At 39.7% G+C, this 20,278-nt stretch overlaps 1 protein-coding gene across 1 annotated transcript in view; it reads left to right on the forward strand.

The window, feature by feature from the left end:
- The window catches only part of dapk1 (death-associated protein kinase 1), an 89,967-nt gene that overhangs the window by 27,418 nt on the left and 42,271 nt on the right, over positions 1-20,278 (forward strand). The window contains exons 3-4 of the mRNA XM_087812706.1: positions 17,314-17,535; positions 18,706-18,844. Coding sequence (XP_087668832.1) covers positions 17,314-17,535; positions 18,706-18,844 — 361 coding nt within the window. The remainder of the gene's footprint in view (positions 1-17,313; positions 17,536-18,705; positions 18,845-20,278) is intronic.

Raw genomic sequence — 20,278 nt, forward strand, 5'->3', positions numbered from 1 at the left:
GTATTGTCCAGTACTTGACTCCGGTGTTGTGATAGTGTAGTAACAAGTATATATGTGTAGTATTGTCCAGTACTTGACTCTGGTGTTGTGATAGTGTAGTAACAAGTATATATGTGTAGTATTGTCCAGTACTTGACTCTGGTGTTGTAGTATTTACAGACCACATGACTCTTGACGAAGTCGTAACTTCTTTCATTTGTTTTCAAACCAAAATATGTCCAAACATCAGCTTTAAAAGCTGCTGGACTCACTGTATCCTCTCGTCCTCAGTCATCCCCAGGATTTCTCTTTTGGCTGAAAGGGTACGTAACGAACGCCGTGAATACTTTCCTGTTGATTGTCAATAAAATGAATTAAACACAGTTTGTTAAATTAAAATATGATTCAAAAAACAATATCAAAGTAGAGTTTTTAAATATCAATACACTATCATGAAAAAACAAATACTATATTTAAGTGTCTTAGCCTCCCTCATGTAAGCAGAGACTCAGAAGTTGCTGGTTTGATTCCTCTGTCGACACAAATCCAAGATCATCTCTTTGTGCTCGACCTCCTGCTCGGTTCGCATCAGTATCGATGTGACGGAGAAACGTTTGTCCGCCTGCTATTGTTTTTAACACTTTTCAGCTTTTCAGCAGCGACTCAGGTTTCACAGCCGTAGTGAACCGGAGTCGATCAATGGCTCTCAGTCACGGAGACGATACACGAGAGTTCAGACCCGAACACTTCAGCGTCAGAGGCTTGTGTGAATATAGTTGTTTTTAACGGTGACTCGTGAAAATACACAAGTGTTTTTAACGCCGACGAGGTTTCTCTGCTGACGTCACTCGAGAGCTGATGGGATTTCAGGATCGTTCGGAAATAACTTGGACGTGACTAGAGTTTGGTGGTGTTTCTCGAGTTCCATCTGGATCAGGACAGTTTGTCAAGGTTGCTCATGGACTGAGGTCAGAAACTTGATGATACAGTGGAATAAATGAATGTTCATGTCAGACGTACACAATGTGTTGTAATGTTCTATTGACAACTTGTTTTGGAGTTTGTTGCTTCATCATAACACCTAAGAAATGCCTCACTGACGAATGTTCTAGCAGTTTTAGAGGTACGGCTGCACGAAATATCGAAAAAAAATATTGATATCGCGATATGCATATAAAACATGTGATAATTTATAATGTTTTATTGTATAAATCAATCATTTCTTAAATGAGCACTTCGATCAATCAGTGTCACGTTCTGTAAAGTTGTCAATTTGTACTTCTATGTCTCGTTGTTGTTTACGTCTCCGTCCGTCTGTGAACTGTGCGGTGCAACTTGTTAGGCTCGGTTGCTATAGCAACGGAAGTAATACTAACTTGTGATCTAGTCAAACACTAGTGATCCAGTGAAGTAATACTAACTTCTGATCTAGTCAAACACTAGTGATCCAGTGAAGTAATACTAACTTATGATCTAGTCAAACACTAGTGATCCAGTGAAGTAATACTAACTTATGATCTAGTCAAACACTAGTGATCCAGTGAAGTAATACTAACTTATGATCTAGTCAAACACTAGTGATCCAGTGAAGTAATACTAACTTATGATCTAGTCAAACACTAGTGATCCAGTGAAGTAATACTAACTTATGATCTAGTCAAACACTAGTGATCCAGTGAAGTAATACTAACTTGTGATATAGTCAAACACTAGTGATCCAGTGAAGTAATACTAACTTATGATCTAGTCAAACACTAGTGATCCAGTGAAGTAATACTAACTTATGATCTAGTCAAACACTAGTGATCCAGTGAAGTAATACTAACTTATGATCTAGTCAAACACTAGTGATCCAGTGAAGTAATACTAACTTGTGATCTAGTCAAACACTAGTGATCCAGTGAAGTAATACTAACTTATGATCTAGTCAAACACTAGTGATCCAGTGAAGTAATACTAACTTATGATCTAGTCAAACACTAGTGATCCAGTGAAGTAATACTAACTTATGATCTAGTCAAACACTAGTGATCCAGTGAAGTAATACTAACTTATGATCTAGTCAAACACTAGTGATCCAGTGAAGTAATACTAACTTCTGATCTAGTCAAACACTAGTGATCCAGTGAAGTAATACTAACTTATGATCTAGTCAAACACTAGTGATCCAGTGAAGTAATACTAACTTATGATCTAGTCAAACACTAGTGATCCAGTGAAGTAATACTAACTTATGATCTAGTCAAACACTAGTGATCCAGTCACTCGTCTCTTTCAACCTCCTTTGTTAAAGCAACATATTGTAAGAACTTTTCATCTCGTCTCAGTTTTTTTCTTAGAAGATCATGAACTGAAAGTATAAACCTGTTTTTTTACACTTTGTATATTTTGTATTGTTAGTGAAGCAACGTCTTCTCAACATTTGAATGATTCCAGGATCTTTTTTTTTTTTTCATTCCTCTGAAGCAAATGGTTTAAATACTTATGTCGGCTTTTGTTTAGTTTTCATTTTCTCGGATCCATCGTTCAGGTCTGGACGGTACGTTTGTTTGTGTGGGTCAGAGGTCGTCTCAGGACCGTTTTTAAATGCTAATGTTTTAAATGTCGTGAATGTCTATTTAAAGAGTAACTATTGTGTTGATTTAAGTGTGTTTTAAATTGTTCAAGGACCTCTATTATACTCCATTGTACTCTATTGTACTCCATTGTACTCACCAGTATCTTTTAGCACAAAACTCTCATTTAATAAAGATATTTACATTAGAAAATACACTTAAGCTCCGCCCACTTAAAATGCACTGTTTTGGCTGAGAAGCAGCCACGCCCACTCTGCTCTGATTGGTCACAAAAGCACGAGTTGCATTCAAGGACTCTCGTGAATTTCAAACTCACCCCTAGCCAGAGTGACGTTACCATGTTTCATTTAAACCGTGATCTCGTTTGATTTCAGACGATAACTTTATTAAGTAAATACTTCAAAACAACGTCATGATGAATGAACTCCTGCATGTTGAAGACTTTAATGTTTACAACATGTGAATAAATGAGGAGAGTTTTCACATGAGGTGACCTTTGACCCTTGTATCAATGAAGTTGGAAGTGAAATAGAATCGATAATAAATCTGTGGTCTGGACGTCGACGATGACTCGGCTCTGGCGACACCAGCTGCGTGTCTGCGGCGCTGCTTCAGGATTGACTTCATTAATCTGATGGTTCTGGGTCGACGGGCTCGAGTCAGAACCTCCGAGCGCCGTGTTGTCAAATATGTCTGCTTTACTTTATGTCCAAACCCATGACCTCCTTCGTCCCGACCTCACGAGACGAGCTTGTGCAGCAGAACTTATCGTGACACAGATTATCATTCATAACACTTGTAAATACTTGATGGATCAGAAGTACATGCTAGTATCTAGAGTGTCTCAGTAGTAACTGAAGTAGTACATGAAGTATCATTGTCCGAGCTGGTGTATTAGAAACACAGATGAAGTTACTCGTCACACTCGACTGAATGTTTATTTTAGAACGAGATGATGTGATTGTTCATATCTTGTATAAACGTGTTTGTGGTATCCCTTGTGTTATCTTGTTGTCAAAGTGACTCGAAGCCCCTATAACAAATGTGTTTGCGGTATCCCTTTCGTTATCTCGTTGTCAAAGTGACTTGAAGGCCCTATAACAAATGTGTTTGTGGTATCCCTTGTGTTATCTTGTTGTCAAAGTGACTCGAAGGCCCTATAAAAAATGTGTTTGTGGTATCCCTTGTTTTATCTCGTTGTCAAAGTGACTTGAAGGCCCTATAACAAACGTGTTTGTGGTATCCCTTGTTTTATCTTGTTGTCAAAGTGACTCGAAGGCCCTATAACAAATGTGTTTGTGGTATCCCTTGTTTTATCTGGTTGTCAAAGGGACTTGAAGGCCCTATAACAAATGTGTTTGTGGTATCCCTTGTTTTATCTGGTTGTCAAAGGGACTTGAAGGCCCTATAACAAATGTGTTCGTGGTATCCCTTGTTTTATCTCGTGGTCAAAGTGACATGAAGGCCCTATAACAAATGTGTTTGTGGTATCCCTTGTTTTATCTGGTTGTCAAAGGGACTTGAAGGCCCTATAACAAATGTGTTTGTGGTATCCCTTGTTTTATCTGGTTGTCAAAGTGACTTGAAGGTCCTATAACAAATGTGTTTGCGGTATCCCTTGTGTTATCTCAGGGTCAAAGTGACTTGAAGGCCCTATAAGTTGTACTTCTTGGTGCGTGTGATGATGATAATAAACTTGTGTTTTTATAGAACCGTAGATGCAAACATTGAGCTAGTGTCGCTAATGCTAACACAATGGAAATAAAAGCCTGGATGGATTTAAATCTGGATCATGAGATCTATGATGGATCATGAGATCTATGATGGCCTTTAATGTACGAGATCAGGCTTAACGTGTACATATGTGTGTGTTGTATGACGGCAGATAATCCACTAAAGCTCTCATTGTCTCTGATCCTGTTAATAAACATCCACTGGTTCCTTTTTCCTGCCATTAGAGCCGCAGGATTATCTCTCGTCCTGAGATAAGAGTCTTGCATCCAAACAGCATGTGTTCGTGTCGAGTACGACTCTCCAGCCGGGAGGACACAGGTTTTATAGGCAGGTGCTGGTGTGTGTGTGTGTGTGCGTGTGTGTGTGTGTGTTTGTGTGTGTGTGTGTGTCCATGTGTTCAAGTGTGTCACTTTTAGCCGATGTCAGCTCAAGCTGTGTCCGACAACCCATGTGGTTCGACTTCAGGCTCTCGCTCGTGGCCATCGCTGTCTTCTCTGATATATTATTATTATATTATAGTATAAAAGTGTACGTTTATAATCCTTGAGAATAAGTAAAAACACATTTTTTGTCATAAAATGGATAAAGTTTAATATAGAAGTATGATCCACATTTTTTTGTTTATTCAAATGTTGTTTTTAAGCACTAAATGCAATTTTTTAATAACGAAATTCAATAGTTTCTCATTTGAAAGGTTGAATTTATTTGGTTTATTTTTAATAATTGAATAAAAGTTGATTTCTTTTACACATGGAGTTTGATATTGTTATAGCTTTTCTTATTTGTAGTCGTTTAAATTCAATATAAAATGTTGATTTAATGGAATTTATGTTTGTATATTGAATTGTAAATACTGTGAATTAAAAAAATATTTAATTTATATTGATTATTTTTTAAAACAAACTTTGTGTGAAAAAAAGTATTTAATGTTGAAACTATTAAACCAACATATATATGAACATAACATTCAATTCCAAAGGAAAATCATTTATTAAAATTAAAATTGTGGACTCAAAATGATTTTTACTGTACGTTATCTCGGGGTCAAAGTGACTTAAAGGCCCTATAAAAAATGTGTTTGTGGTATCCCTTGCGTTATCTCAGGGTTAAAGTGACTCGAAGGCCCCGTAACAAATGTGTTTGTGGTATCCCTTGTGTTTTCTCTGTGTCAAGGTGAATGAAATGCATATGCAGTGGTGGAGGTCGTTCACCTTGACCCAGAGACAACACAAGGGATACCACAAACACTTTTGTTTTCTGGCTTCTGGGTCATTTTGACCCTGAGTCGACAAAAGGTTTAAAAAAAAAATTAAAAAGTAATTATTAATATTTTTTAATCAATGACTCCCAAACAAATTCAACCTTTCAATATTGAAATGATCGAATTACATTATTTAAATAAATAAATAATGTAAATATTCAATAGTAACATTTAAAAAAGTAAATTCAACCTTCAATGTTCTTCTGTCAGTGACTTCGTTCTTTAAACACTGATGTTGTTGCAGGACGTGATGATAAAGAATAATGTCAGCAGATTATTACAAATCCTTCTGTGTCGTCGCTTCAGGGCTGAGCGAGTGTTTTGAAACATTTGTGCTGTTGTGGAAGTTTGTGGTTTGAAGGTTTCGTCGTCGTCGGCAATATTCAGTCTGGTCTTGTGAGGCTTCTCTCCATCTTGTTGTGAGGCTTCTCTCCATCATGTTGTGAGGCTTCTCTCCATCTTGTTGTGAGGCTTCTCTCCATCTTGTTGTGAGGCTTCTCTCCATCTTGTTGTGAGGCTTCTCTCCATCTTGTTGTGAGGCTTCTCTCCATCTTGTTGTGAGGCTTCTCTCCATCTTGTTGTGAGGCTTCTCTCCATCTTGTTGTGAGGCTTCTCTCCATCTTGTTGTGAGGCTTCTCTCCATCATGTTGTGAGGCTTCTCTCCATCTTGTTGTGAGGCTTCTCTCCATCTTGTTGTGAGGCTTCTCTCCATCTTGTTGTGAGGCTTCTCTCCATCATGTTGTGAGGCTTCTCTCCATCTTGTTGTGAGGCTTCTCTCCATCTTGTTGTGAGGCTTCTCTCCATCTTGTTGTGAGGCTTCTCTCCATCTTGTTGTGAGGCTTCTCTCCATCATGTTGTGAGGCCTCTCTCCATCTTGTTGTGAGGCTTCTCTCCATCTTGTTGTGAGGCTTCTCTCCATCATGTTGTGAGGCTTCTCTCCATCTTGTTGTGAGGCTTCTCTCCATCTTGTTGTGAGGCTTCTCTCCGTCTTGTTGTGAGGCTTCTCTCCATCATGTTGTGAGGCTTCTCTCCATCTTGTTGTGAGGCTTCTCTCCATCTTGTTGTGAGGCTTCTCTCCATCTTGTTGTGAGGCTTCTCTCCATCTTGTTGTGAGGCTTCTCTCCATCATGTTGTGAGGCTTCTCTCCATCTTGTTGTGAGGCTTCTCTCCATCTTGTTGTGAGGCTTCTCTCCATCTTGTTGTGAGGCTTCTCTCCATCTTGTTGTGAGGCTTCTCTCCATCTTGTTGTGAGGCTTCTCTCCATCTTGTTGTGAGGCTTCTCTCCATCATGTTGTGAGGCTTCTCTCCATCATGTTGTGAGGCTTCTCTCCATCATGTTGTGAGGCTTCTCTCCATCATGTTGTGAGGCTTCTCTCCATCTTGTTGTGAGGCTTCTCTCCATCATGTTGTGAGGCTTCTCTCCATCTTGTTGTGAGGCTTCTCTCCATCATGTTGTGAGGCTTCTCTCCATCTTGTTGTGAGGCTTCTCTCCATCATGTTGTGAGGCTTCTCTCCATCTTGTTGTGAGGCTTCTCTCCATCTTGTTGTGAGGCTTCTCTCCATCATGTTGTGAGGCTTCTCTCCATCTTGTTGTGAGGCTTCTCTCCATCTTGTTGTGAGGCTTCTCTCCATCTTGTTGTGAGGCTTCTCTCCATCTTCTCTCCATCTTGTTGTGAGGCTTCTCTCCATCTTGTTGTGAGGCTTCTCTCCATCATGTTGTGAGGCTTCTCTCCATCATGTTGTGAGGCTTCTCTCCATCATGTTGTGAGGCTTCTCTCCATCTTCTCTCCATCTTGTTGTGAGGCTTCTCTCCATCTTGTTGTGAGGCTTCTCTCCATCTTCTCCCCATCTTGTTGTGAGGCTTCTCTCCATCTTGTTGTGAGGCTTCTCTCCATCTTGTTGTGAGGCTTCTCTCCATCATGTTGTGAGGCTTCTCTCCATCTTGTTGTGAGGCTTCTCTCCATCATGTTGTGAGGCTTCTCTCCATCTTGTTGTGAGGCTTCTCTCCATCATGTTGTGAGGCTTCTCTCCATCTTGTTGTGAGGCTTCTCTCCATCATGTTGTGAGGCTTCTCTCCATCTTGTTGTGAGGCTTCTCTCCATCTTGTTGTGAGGCTTCTCTCCATCTTGTTGTGAGGCTTCTCTCCATCTTGTTGTGAGGCTTCTCGTACTGTCGAGTCCGTCCAGCTCGTGATGTTCTCCAGGCTTCTCTCTCTCGACTGTTCATCATCGTCTCGCCTCGACGGGTCACTCTAGCCGAGGTCAGACGGGGCGAGACTCTCTCGATCAGAGGATTCGTGTACAGTGATGCCTCGTTTATCGTATTTGTTCTCAAACACAATCTGACAAGAAGTACATTTTTTTCACTTGTTTGAAGTAACATTATTGATTTAACAACATTTATTTGAAATTTGCAAACTCAACATTGCATATACGGTTCCATCCCTTTCACCCCTTTCTCTCGGTAACAACTCCCATAATGCTTTGCCGCCCAGCCGACCAATCACAGCTGTTGATTGCTTTTGACATGACAACAGACGTCGCATTTGGTGACATATCAACTAAAATAATAATAATGATAAATGTTGAAGCTGATCTGATTAATTTAAAGTCTCTAGTCTTGACAAAATGTCATAAAATGTGACTTTAAATGATAATAAAAGTTTTTAAAAACAAACGCAAGTTTATAAAAATAGAATTTATTTTGAATATATATTTAGTTGTTAGGAAAAAGAGGCAATTAATCATAACGTCCTGAAAACTACATAAACAATTGTATATTGAGATTTTTAAACGGTAATAATGTAAAATCCAATTCTGTCGCTGGAGGTAAAATATCTCAATATATGTCAATAAATAACAAGATTCTGCCTCAACAGGAATTAAAACAATATCTGAGGAGACCTGAGCGACTCCAGTCACTGTGTCCAAATACAACAAACGTACTGCTGCACATCTACTCAATAAATGTACGTGAAGTCAGAAAGTAAAGCCTCAACTCTCCGAGAAAATAAACGTTTTATCGACCCAGACTTTTCTCGGCGGCTAAAAAACACGAGTGAGCAGGAGCGAGCGTGTTAATCTCACTGCTATCTTTCCCAAGACAAACACTCGGAGTGTGAAGCAATGCTACACACCCAGGCGGCTCACAAAGACACAAACAAACCAGCTTTCCCAACTGTTCCCCCCCCACACACACACACACCCCACCCCTCCCTGCAGTCCGTTTGCACGAAACAAGTAGGCCACAAGTGGGAAGCCTGGTCTCTGCTCCCGACTCAACAAAAGCGCTCGAGCAATTTGATCCTGTGGATGTTTTGCTGGTGGGTAAGAGGGGAGTCGCTCTTGAAACTTCCCGCTTGTCTGTGTTTTTCTGGCTCATTATTTCTGCTCGAGCTCGTTCAGCATCAACGTCTCCACACGGTCGCAGGGTTTCTTTCAGAACGACATGAGGGGTTTGATCCCAGAGTCTTTCTGTCACCACGAGTGATCTGTTGTGAGTCGAGGGTCCGGCTTCACTCTCTCCGTGAGCTCTGCAAATAAAAGCGTGGAAACTGTAGTTTGATTCGCCGTCAACGAGGCTATGAACCGGCAGCTGTTGCCCAGATGTGACGCCTCATCGCGGCGACCGTGTCGTTATTGAACGATACGATGGCGACGACTGTCCTGTAATGACTGTTATTAAGTGTCATCAGCCGCGGTTGAATCACCTATTTTTCCGTGTGATGATGGCGTCGTATTTGTCAGAGACGGAGAAGAAAAGAAATACATTTTTGACCCAAAAAAGTCCTTGAAGATGATGAAATGACACGTTTGAAATGTGTCATTGAAGCGAGAAATAAACGATGAATTAAATTCATTTTAAATGAAGCGTCTCACACACGTACGACTCGTCCATCCGGGCTGTCGAACACAATCACACAATCGCCCAAAATCCTTTAGTGATCGAGATTACGAGCCGATCAAAATGTATTTTTGCCAAGAATTGTCTTTACTAGTGAAAAATAGTCTGATTTTGATCACGGGAGTCGCTCGCTATATTGCAGTGAAACCGAACTTTAGGTTTGTGTTGCTTTGTCAAAAGTGATTGACAGCTGGGTTTGGTCTGCTGGGCGGCAATGCATTATGGACTTTGCTCAGGTCCGCGTCACTGAGAGGGACGGCACCTCATGTGTAATGTTGGGTCGTCACTAAGATTGCGGTCGTTGAGGGTGGAAAGTGTCCATCGATCCACACTTAATTTTGTGGCCGTTTGAGTGCTCATTGCGCACTACATTATCGCAAATCATTGTAAGTGCAAAAGTGCACGATTTGAGCGACACCATGATACTTGTAACCATCATTGCACTTTCACTGTTTTAATAAATGTATCTAAAATACAAAACATTCATTTGAAAGTATTCTAACCATAATTGATCTGCAGCACTATCAGGTCATGATATAATACCAACAGAATGCAGTAGTGATGGGTCGGTGATGCTTCATGAAACGGCCGACGAGGTATCACGATACAGTGCCTTCATTTTGCCACTAGATGTCACTACAATCTAGTGGACTCTGATCTACTCATTCAGCTCCATCTAGTGGCCATTCGTAAATGAACAACACGGTATCACGATACCTCATCAGCTGTTTCATGAAGCCTCACCAACACATCACTACCATCTAGTGGACTCTGAAGATAATGACACTGTTTCATGAAGCTTCATCAACACATCACTACCATCTAGTGGACTCTGAAGATAATGACACTGTTTCATGAAGCTTCAGTGACACATCACTACCATCTAGTGGACTCTGAAGATAATGACACTGTTTCATGAAGCTTCATCAACACATCACTACCATCTAGTGGACTCTGAAGATAATGACACTGTTTCATGAAGCTTCATCAACACATCACTACCATCTAGTGGACTCTGAAGATAATGACACTGTTTCATGAAGCTTCAGTGACACATCACTACCATCTAGTGGACTCTGAAGATAATGACACTGTTTCATGAAGCTTCAGTGACACATCACTACCATCTAGTGGACTCTGAAGATAATGACACTGTTTCACGAAGCTTCATCAACACATCACTACCATCTAGTGGACTCTGAAGATAATGACACTGTTTCATGAAGCTTCAGCGACACATCACTACCATCTAGTGGACTCTGAAGATAATGACACTGTTTCACGAAGCTTCATCAACACATCACTACCATCTAGTGGACTCTGAAGATAATGACACTGTTTCATGAAGCTTCAGCGACACATCACTACCATCTAGTGGACTCTGAAGATAATGACACTGTTTCACGAAGCTTCATCAACACATCACTACCATCTAGTGGACTCTGAAGATAATGACACTGTTTCATGAAGCCTCACCAACACATCACTACCATCTAGTGGACTCTGAAGATAATGACACTGTTTCATGAAGCTTCACCAACACTACACGTGGTCATGAGTTCAAGTACATTGTTGTCGTTTTCTTCAGTTTCCGTTCAAAGCGGTTCAATCGTGATTTTCGACACACATCACACCGACTACAGCTGTTTTTCGGCCTGGATCAACATTATTTTTGGAAGCGTCACGTCGCTCTGCAACACATCAGCGGCGCCGCTGCTCTCGGGTCAGGAGGGCGTCACTGACGGACGACATCTGCTTCGCTCGCAGGATTTCTCTGCACAGATGGCGTTTAATCAGGAGGAAGTTGAAATGTGTTGTTGTTTCTCACCCGGCGCTTCATGGATTTTCCTGCAGCAGCAGAACTTTCAGATCGAGCTCAGTTTAGAAGCGACGACGGCTTATATAAGTATTCCTCGACTTCTGCTTCTCCCCGGAGCCTCTTTTTTTATAGCTGATAGTTTTGCTCAGTCGTAGGTTGTTACTGTTAAACCAGTAAATGAACAAATCTGCCTTTAAATGTTCCCTCGGAGAAAATAAGCAATTCTATTAAAAATATGACGTGGCTCCCCAACTGGTACCGGTCCGCGAGCCATATGGTTCCGGGCCACACAGAGAAACTAAATAATTAAATTTCTGCTGTTTTGATTATTACTGTCTGAAGGTGTTTTGACTCTTGACCAGAGAAACCAGTGAGTAGCTCCTGTTTATTCAGTGTTATGATGAGATTTATTAATACAGAGACAACAATGTGACATATAGTGCAATTAGGGCTATTTATTAACCAGAACCTGTTGATATGATGTGTATAACAATACAGGCGCAAAGATATGATATATTGAGATACTGTAGTAACAAGGATGTATGTGTAGTATTTTCCAGTACTTGACTCTGGTGTTGTGATAGTGTAGTAACAAGTATATATGTGTAGTATTGTCCAGTACTTGACTCTTGTGTTGTTATAGTGTAGTAACAAGTATATATGTGTAGTATTGTCCAGTACTTGACTCTTGTGTTGTTATAGTGTAGTAACAAGTATATATGTGTAGTATTGTCCAGTACTTGACTCTTGTGTTGTTATAGTGTAGTAACAAGTATATATGTGTAGTATTGTCCAGTACTTGACTCTGGTGTTGTGATAGTGTAGTAACAAGTATACGTATATGTGTAGTATTGTCCAGTACTTGACTCTGGTGTTGTGATAGTGTAGTAACAAGTATATATGTGTAGTATTGTCCAGTACTTGAGTCTGGTGTTGTGATAGTGTAGTAACAAGTATATATGTGTAGTATTGTCCAGTACTTGACTCTTGTGTTGTGATAGTGTAGTAACAAGTATATATGTGTAGTATTGTCCAGTACTTGACTCTTGTGTTGTGATAGTGTAGTAACAAGTATATATGTGTAGTATTGTCCAGTACTTGACTCTGGTGTTGTGATAGTGTAGTAACAAGTATATATGTGTAGTATTGTCCAGTACTTGACTCTGGTGTTGTGATAGTGTAGTAACAAGTATATATGTGTAGTATTGTCCAGTACTTGACTCTGGTGTTGTGATAGTGTAGTAACAAGTATATATGTGTAGTATTGTCCAGTACTTGACTCTGGTGTTGTGATAGTGTAGTAACAAGTATATATGTGTAGTATTGTCCAGTACTTGACTCTGGTGTTGTGATAGTGTAGTAACAAATATATATGTGTAGTATTGTCCAGTACTTGACTCTGGTGTTGTAGTATTTACAGACCACATGACTCTTGACGTGAGTCCAGGACGTGATCGTTGTCGTGCTTCGGCGCTGATTAACACGAGGTTAAAATCTTTCTCTAACGTCTGCAGTCGATCCTGTCAAAATCTATTTTGTCTGGAATTGAGTTCCAGCCTCTGAACTCATTCAAATCAAGTATAATCCAATTTCCAGAATCTAATTAATGGAAAGCTCTGAGAGATATGAACTAATCCATAAGCCGTGAAGAGGCTTGAACGTCTGTTTACAGAAACTGTTCAAGGAGAGAAGATGTTTTCTGTTGACTTGAGATGCTATTGAATTAAAATCCTCCTCAGACGAAGGAGAAACTGAACATTTTATTGCTTCATAAAGTCTGTTATCATCACTATTTTAGTAAATATCAAATGAAAGTCGGATCGGTTTTTTTCTTTATCTAGCTTAGCATGAACAACTTTAGAAGATAAACATGTGTAGCTGGGATTCATTGTCTTCTAGAGGGGGTGGAGCCTATCCCAGCTACTCCGGGTGAGAGGCAGGACACACGGACGCACAACCATTCATACACACACTCGACAAACCTACGGACAATTTAGATTCAGAGTTCTTAAAAAAAAGACGAAAATGACAGCGTTTTCCACCTGCTTGTCTTTGTTAGCTTAGCAACCTTAGCTTGGAAACATCTGTAGCATCTCAGTGACGCAGCCTTGTTTAATTTAAAGCCTAAATATTTACTCAAATATATACACAAATGTCGGGAGGGCTGTACATACACTGATGTACGTCTCGCGATACATTTCTATATATTTTGAAACACAAAGATTTTTATGGAACGCTGACGAGCTGAATGAGACGTCTTGTGATTGTTTTGGTTAAATCATTAAAACCGAAAGCAGACGTTTGTCCAAACATCGGCTTTCAAAAACTGCTGGACTCCACTGTATCCTCTCGTCCTCAGTCCTCGTCGTTCCTTTAGCAGCTAGAGGACGTAATGACTGCCGCCATCTGGATGGAGAGAAGTGTAATTGCAACACAAATATAAACAAACGCTGTGACTGTACTGTATGTATGTGGCCCTGATAAGTTGAATTATGTAATCATGTAGTATTAAGTATGAGTGTTTGGTTTTGTTTTAGTTTAGTTTTTTTCCTTCTCTCTTTCAGTATTAATTTGAAGTGAATTTGCGCAGTGAAGTGCTTTTCGCGCCTTTTATTTTTCCTCGATGGCCCCTCATTACAGCCAAAAAAATGTGGCCCCATATAAGATAAAAGATTTGCTTATTTTAATGCATAAGTAAAGTTTCTAACACGTTTAGCTTTTTTTTTCTCACGTGTTTCACATCATATTGAGGTCATTTTATTTCCTGGTGACGGTGGCCCACCGTGCAGGAGCTGTCAGGTGTCACCGGGGTCTTCCTGACGATGGGACCACCACGGTTAGATTCCCCGTCGACAGATCCTGATGTCAGCGCCGGGGGTCCGACGGCGGTGGGAACGGCTGTGAGCCGAACCAGACTGAATGGGGCTGGAAAAGAGGCATTAGCATGAGAAAAGCTTCGCCCTCGTCACTCCTTCCTTTTCAGGGCGTCTGCTTCGTGTCCGTGTGGAGTCTTGGCTCGTTTCTGTGACCCCCGTCTTGAACCGCCTCAGGTTCCCGTGTCCCCCGAACAAATCGTTACAACTTCCAGGGTGTTTTGTTAACGTGTGAAGCGGAGATGGTGTCGGAGAATCCTGCAGAGGGAGCCGTTGCAGCCGAGGCTTCGGTGTAGTTTGGCGAGTTGAAGAAGAGAAACCTGTTGGATGCTCTGAAGCTAGTTCTGATGAAAGAGTTGAAGAAGAGAAACCTGTTGGATGCTCTGAAGCTAGCTCTGATGAAAGAGTTGAAGAAGAAAAACCTGATGGATGCTCTGAAGCTATTTCTGATGAGAATTTAAGAAGAGAAACCTGTTGGATGCTTTGAATCTAGTTCTGATGAGAGTTGAAGAAGAGAAACCTGTTGGATGCTCTGAAGCTAGTTCTGATGAGAGTTGAAGAAGAGAAACCTGTTGGATGCTCTGAAGCTAGTTCTGATGAGAGTTGAAGAAGAGAAACCTGTTTGATGCTCCGAAGCTAGTTCTGATGAGAGTTGAAGAGAAACCTGTTTGATGCTCTGAAGCTAGTTCTGATGAAAGAGAGTTGAAGAAGAGAAACCTGTTGGATGCTCTGAAGCTAGTTCTGATGAAAGGGAGTTGAAGAAGAGAAACCTGTAGGATGCTGTGAAAATAGTTCTGATGAAAGAGTCGCTCAAGGCCGTAACATCTCTGAACAAAGGTTAAACAACAAAGTGCGAGTGTGAAAAATAGAACTCTTGAATTTTCTCTCAACGGTTCTAACAATCTCGTTGTACACATACGATACGTTGAACTCACGATACACTTGATTTTCTAAACCATTTTAGAAAACGCATTGAGCGACATATTGTGATTGTTCACTTTTGTTTGAATTATTAATAATGAAAGTTTAAATACGTCCAAAGATTTGCTGTAAATTCTACTGCAGTCGACTGTATCCTCTCGTCCTCAGTCATCGCCGGGATCTACCGATTTTATCACTGCTGCTTTTTTTATTTAATTCTAAATATAAAAAATGAACTCACACTTTATTCAAATATAAACTATTATAGAAATATGATAATAAAAAAAAAAATCCTGACTTTTTATTTTCAAAATAAAAGACCCATTAGACAGTAATAATCAATAGAGGAGAAATTACACTTATTAGTTCCTCTTCTATGTGACCCGGTACTGCTGTTGGATAAATATAGGTTTATCCTATTTTATATATTTCAAGTCATGACATCAATACTGTCTAAAAAAAACATATTGTTTATGAAAATATTTGTGTTTAGTATTTTAAGTATCAAACCTTGTATTGACACTATAATAAACTCTGTGAACATGTCAACCCTTCATTAATCAAATGTTATTTTTCAGCCAGACATGTCTCTCTAGCTGTAACTGCCCCTGATGTATCCTCTTGTCCTCAGTCATCGCCGGGATCTACCGGGATTTCATTCCAACTTAAGCTGCGGTCGACGTAATGACTGCTGCTTTTTTTAAATTTAATTCTAAATATAAAAAATGAACACACACTTTATTAAAATATAAACTATTATAGAGATATGATAAAAATAAATATGATTGGAAAGCACCGACAAAATCAATAAAATACCAGGAAAAATATAGATTATATCAGTGACTCTATTTTTTCTCATAATCTCTAATATATACTGAAATTATTTGAATAAAAACGGTGCAATTTTAATTGTTGACCACAATGAAAGCCAGTACAAAAATACAAATGAAGAAATACGACAACTAATTACAATATATTATGAGCATATATATATATACTCACACTCACACACACTTTTTGTGTTACATTTTTGTAGTAAACTTGACCGAAAAAGCATCTTGACATGTCAAGAGTCGCAAGCAAAATCCTTTTATTTTTTTTTTTCAAAATAAAAGACCCATTAGTAATAATGAATAGAGGAGAAATTATACTTTCTCTCTCTCTCTCTCTCTGGCTGCCACATGAAGTAGAGCGGATGTAACACTCGTTTATCTGTGAGAATTCTCTCGCTCTCTCCGTCCTCCTCCACCTCCTTCTCTTCCTCCCTCCGTGGGCGTCTGGTTCAAGTCCTCGACGACTGCCAGCGGAGCCACAGTTTGGCGGAGGCGTCGACAGCCAATGGCGTCCGTCGGTTAGAGAGCGACAGAAGGAATAGAAGCAGCTCCGCACGGCAACACAACGATGTTTCACAACGATGACAATCGTCTCTGATCGCTACACACGGAGATACATGTTATTTATGTTGAATAATACATGCTTTTCAAACATAATGTTTTCATTTAGCTTTTTTTTTATGGAAGTATATTAGCAGAGAAAGATTTCAACATTTTAAATATTGAAACTTTATTCATTTGTTTTAATAATGTGTTTGAATGATTTGTATATTAAAGGTTTAATTCGTTTTTTTAAATTATTCAAACCTAACGTGTTTTGTATGTAACATGTATAGAAGTATTTCAGTGCCGAACAATATTGAAATACTTAATAATAATAATAATATTTTTTCTGAATAATTTAATTCAATATTTTCTTTATAAAAACATTTATCTTGTTTTTGTTAAATAATTTAATATAATTTACGTATTGAAAAGTTTATTTTTTTATTGAAATAATTGAATTAATTTCAATGTTTTTTAGTTTTTTCAATGACAGTTTTTTATTCTTATTTCAATTATTCAAAAACAATTTTTTTCATTCAATAATTTCAAATTAATTGCACTTTAAATTCAATATAAAAATACAATAGTCTCAAAAAAGAACTGCTTCAGCCAATCACGTGTGAGCAGCAGCAGATAAAAATGATTGAACTTTATTTGTATTTGATTAATTGTAATTATATTATCAAACTCTATATTTAATTATTTTAATGACTTTGAAAATATTCAATTTTTCAGTAAAAAGAAAAAAAGGTCACCCTTGTGTTATCTTGAAGTAACATTTGTTTCATCACATGTTAAATTAGTTCAATATTCTGACGCTAAACTAGTTTATTTCCACTGACGGATCTAAAAAACCTTCTTCCCTCAGCGGTCAGTTCGCGGTGGTCAGGAGATGCCGGCACCGGAGCACCGGAGCGGAGTTCGCCGCCAAATTCATCAAGAAGCGCCGCAGCAAGTCCAGCCGGAGGGGAGTCACGCGGGAGGACATCGAGCGGGAGGTCAACATCCTGAAGGAGGTCACGCACCCCAACATCATCACGCTGCACGAGGTCTTCGAGAGCAAGGCCGAGGTCATCCTCATCCTGGAGCTGTGAGTGAAACCTGACCTGGGGTCACGTCTGTTCAAGTATAGGAGGGTTTTGTCTCAGGGTCAAGGTGACCCGGAGCCCTGAAAACAAATGTGTTTGTGGTATCCCTTGAGTTATCTCAGGGTCAAGGTGACCCAAAGCCCTGAAAACAAATGAGTTTGAGGTATCCCTTGTGTTATCTCATGGTCTAGGTGACCCGGAGCCCTGAAAACAAATGAGTTTGAGGTATCCCTTGTGTTATCTCATGGTCTAGGTGACCCGAAGCCCTGAAAACAAATGAGTTTGAGGTATCCCTTGTCTTATGTCACGGTCTAGGTGACCCGGAGCCCTGAAAACAAATGAGTTTGAGGTATCCCTTGTGTTATCTCATGGTCTAGGTGACCCGAAGCCCTGAAAACAAATGAGTTTGAGGTATCCCTTGTCTTATGTCACGGTCTAGGTGACCCGGAGCCCTGAAAACAAATGAGTTTGAGGTATCCCTTGTGTTATCTCATGGTCTAGGTGACCCGGAGCCCTGAAAACAAATGAGTTTGAGGTATCCCTTGTGCTATCTCATGGTCGAGGTGACCCGAAGCCCTTAAAAAAATGTGTTTGAGGTATCCCTTTTGTTGTCTCAGGGTCAAGGTCAACGTCCTCCCTGGCTTGGGATCATGAGAACACTTCCCCTTTAAATGTTCATCATGAGAACACTTCCCCTTTAAACGCTTGATGCCGTTTGTGTGTCACTGTGTGTGTCACTGTGTGTGCACGTGTGCGACAGGTGCGACTCATTTGTTTTGCCTCCAGTCGTGTTTGCTCTGCTGACCTCACGTAACCTTCTCTCTATGGGTCGCTTTAATTTAATTAAAATGTTTTGCAAATAAAAAAAAAATACTTTGATTCAACTTAACATGTAACTGTAGAAATTATAGGATTTAATTATTAAGAAAAAGTGTATTTTAATGCTTAAAAAAACAAAAACAATTCAATAAAAAACGATATAAAAAGTCTCTAATGTTCTGATGTCACCTTTGTGTGTGTGTGCATGTGCGTTTGCATGTGCGTGTGTGTGTGCGTGTGTGTGTGTGTGTGTGCGTGTGCGTGTGCGTGTGTGTGTGTGCGTGTGTGCGTGTGTGCGTGCGTGCGTGCGTGTGTGCGTGTGTGCGTGTGCGTGTGTGTGTGTGTGTGTCCAGGGTGGCGGGCGGCGAACTCTTTGACTTCCTGGCGGAGAAGGAGTCCCTGAGCGAGGAGGAGGCGACTCAGTTCCTGAAGCAGATCCTGGACGGCGTCTTCTACCTTCACTCCAAACACATCGCTCACTTCGATCTCAAGGTAACCATGGTCGCCATGGAAACAAACCCTGGCGCCACACGATGGGTTTAAATGCAAAAGTGCTTCATAATAGTTTTCCCTTCGTCATAATTGACATTTTTAACAGGATATATTGCATTTTACCACTTGTTTTTAATCATAGTTTTTATTTCTGTATCAACATTTTCATTGAATTGTGACGAATGGTTTAACTATCGACGAAATCCTTCTGATCTGATACTTTATCATGTATTTAAACACGTTTTATTTGTCAGTTTATTCACATGAACAAGTAACGAGTCATTAAAATGATGTGTTTCACTGTTAGGTGGAGGTAGAACTGAAGTCAAGCGCACAAATAAATAATAATACTCTGTAAATAACAATATTAAAAATGACAATAATAATATTATAAATACCATATTTTCTTCTTTTTACATTTGGACCAGTTTTCCATAATCGAGCCTCGACTACACATATAAGAGAAAAGAGAATAGTTTTTAATCTTAAATTCTGTTTACATGACAAACACTATTAAAGAAGATTTTAAGAAGAATTTAAAGCTACTTTGGTCGTTGATGACCTGAAAGCTGAAGCAGAAAAATTAAAAAGTCTTGTGTGTTTTCTGTCGACCATGATTTCGAGTTTCATTTTATTGACATCGTCTCTCAAGACAAACGTCGAAGTCGTAAAACAACAAATGTCCAAAGTTGTTGTTAAAAGCTTCGACGTCGATCCTGAACAAGTCTGTTCCATTTCCTGCGGTCGAAGAAACTCAAAGTTAAATTCTAACAGATGCATCCGATGAAGGCACGAGTCTAAGTGGACGACGGATCCATAACATTGATCACCTTCTTCAAACTGAGTCCAAAGTTTTCAGTCTTCGGCTGCGAGACTCCAGTCCGTCCAAAAACAAACAACAGAAAATGGCTTTAAAAAAAGAAAATATACATGTTTCGATTTGAGTTCTACGGAAGAATCTTAACTAGTTCTTCTTTTAACAAGTTAAGGCGCGTCTTGAATTTAAGAAGTCACTTTACTACCTTGTTTATTATTAGTGCTGCACGATAGTGGAAAGATGTGCGATTTCGATATTAATGCGATATATTTTTCTTTCACCTAAAAATGTAGTGAAGGTCCGGGGGTTTAAAGAAGGAAAACGATGGTATTTCTCTTTCGTTTATTTCCGCGCTTCGGTGTCGACATGATGGTAGAAAAATATCTCTTATAACGCTCAGTCTCGCGGGACTTGAATGTGTTTCCAGCGAAACTGAGCGACATCAGAGAGGAGCCGCCGGCGCGTCGTGATATCACCAAATCAATAATAAATCCTTGTACACGCACACATAACACTTTATAAATGACGCTAACAACTTAGCTCGTTAGCATACGGTGAAGACGCACACATAACACTTTATAAATGACGCTAACAACTTAGCTCGTTAGCATACGGTG

Source organism: Callionymus lyra, chromosome 1, assembly GCF_982586985.1.
Source record: "Callionymus lyra chromosome 1, fCalLyr1.hap1.1, whole genome shotgun sequence".
Lineage (NCBI taxonomy): Eukaryota > Metazoa > Chordata > Actinopteri > Syngnathiformes > Callionymidae > Callionymus > Callionymus lyra.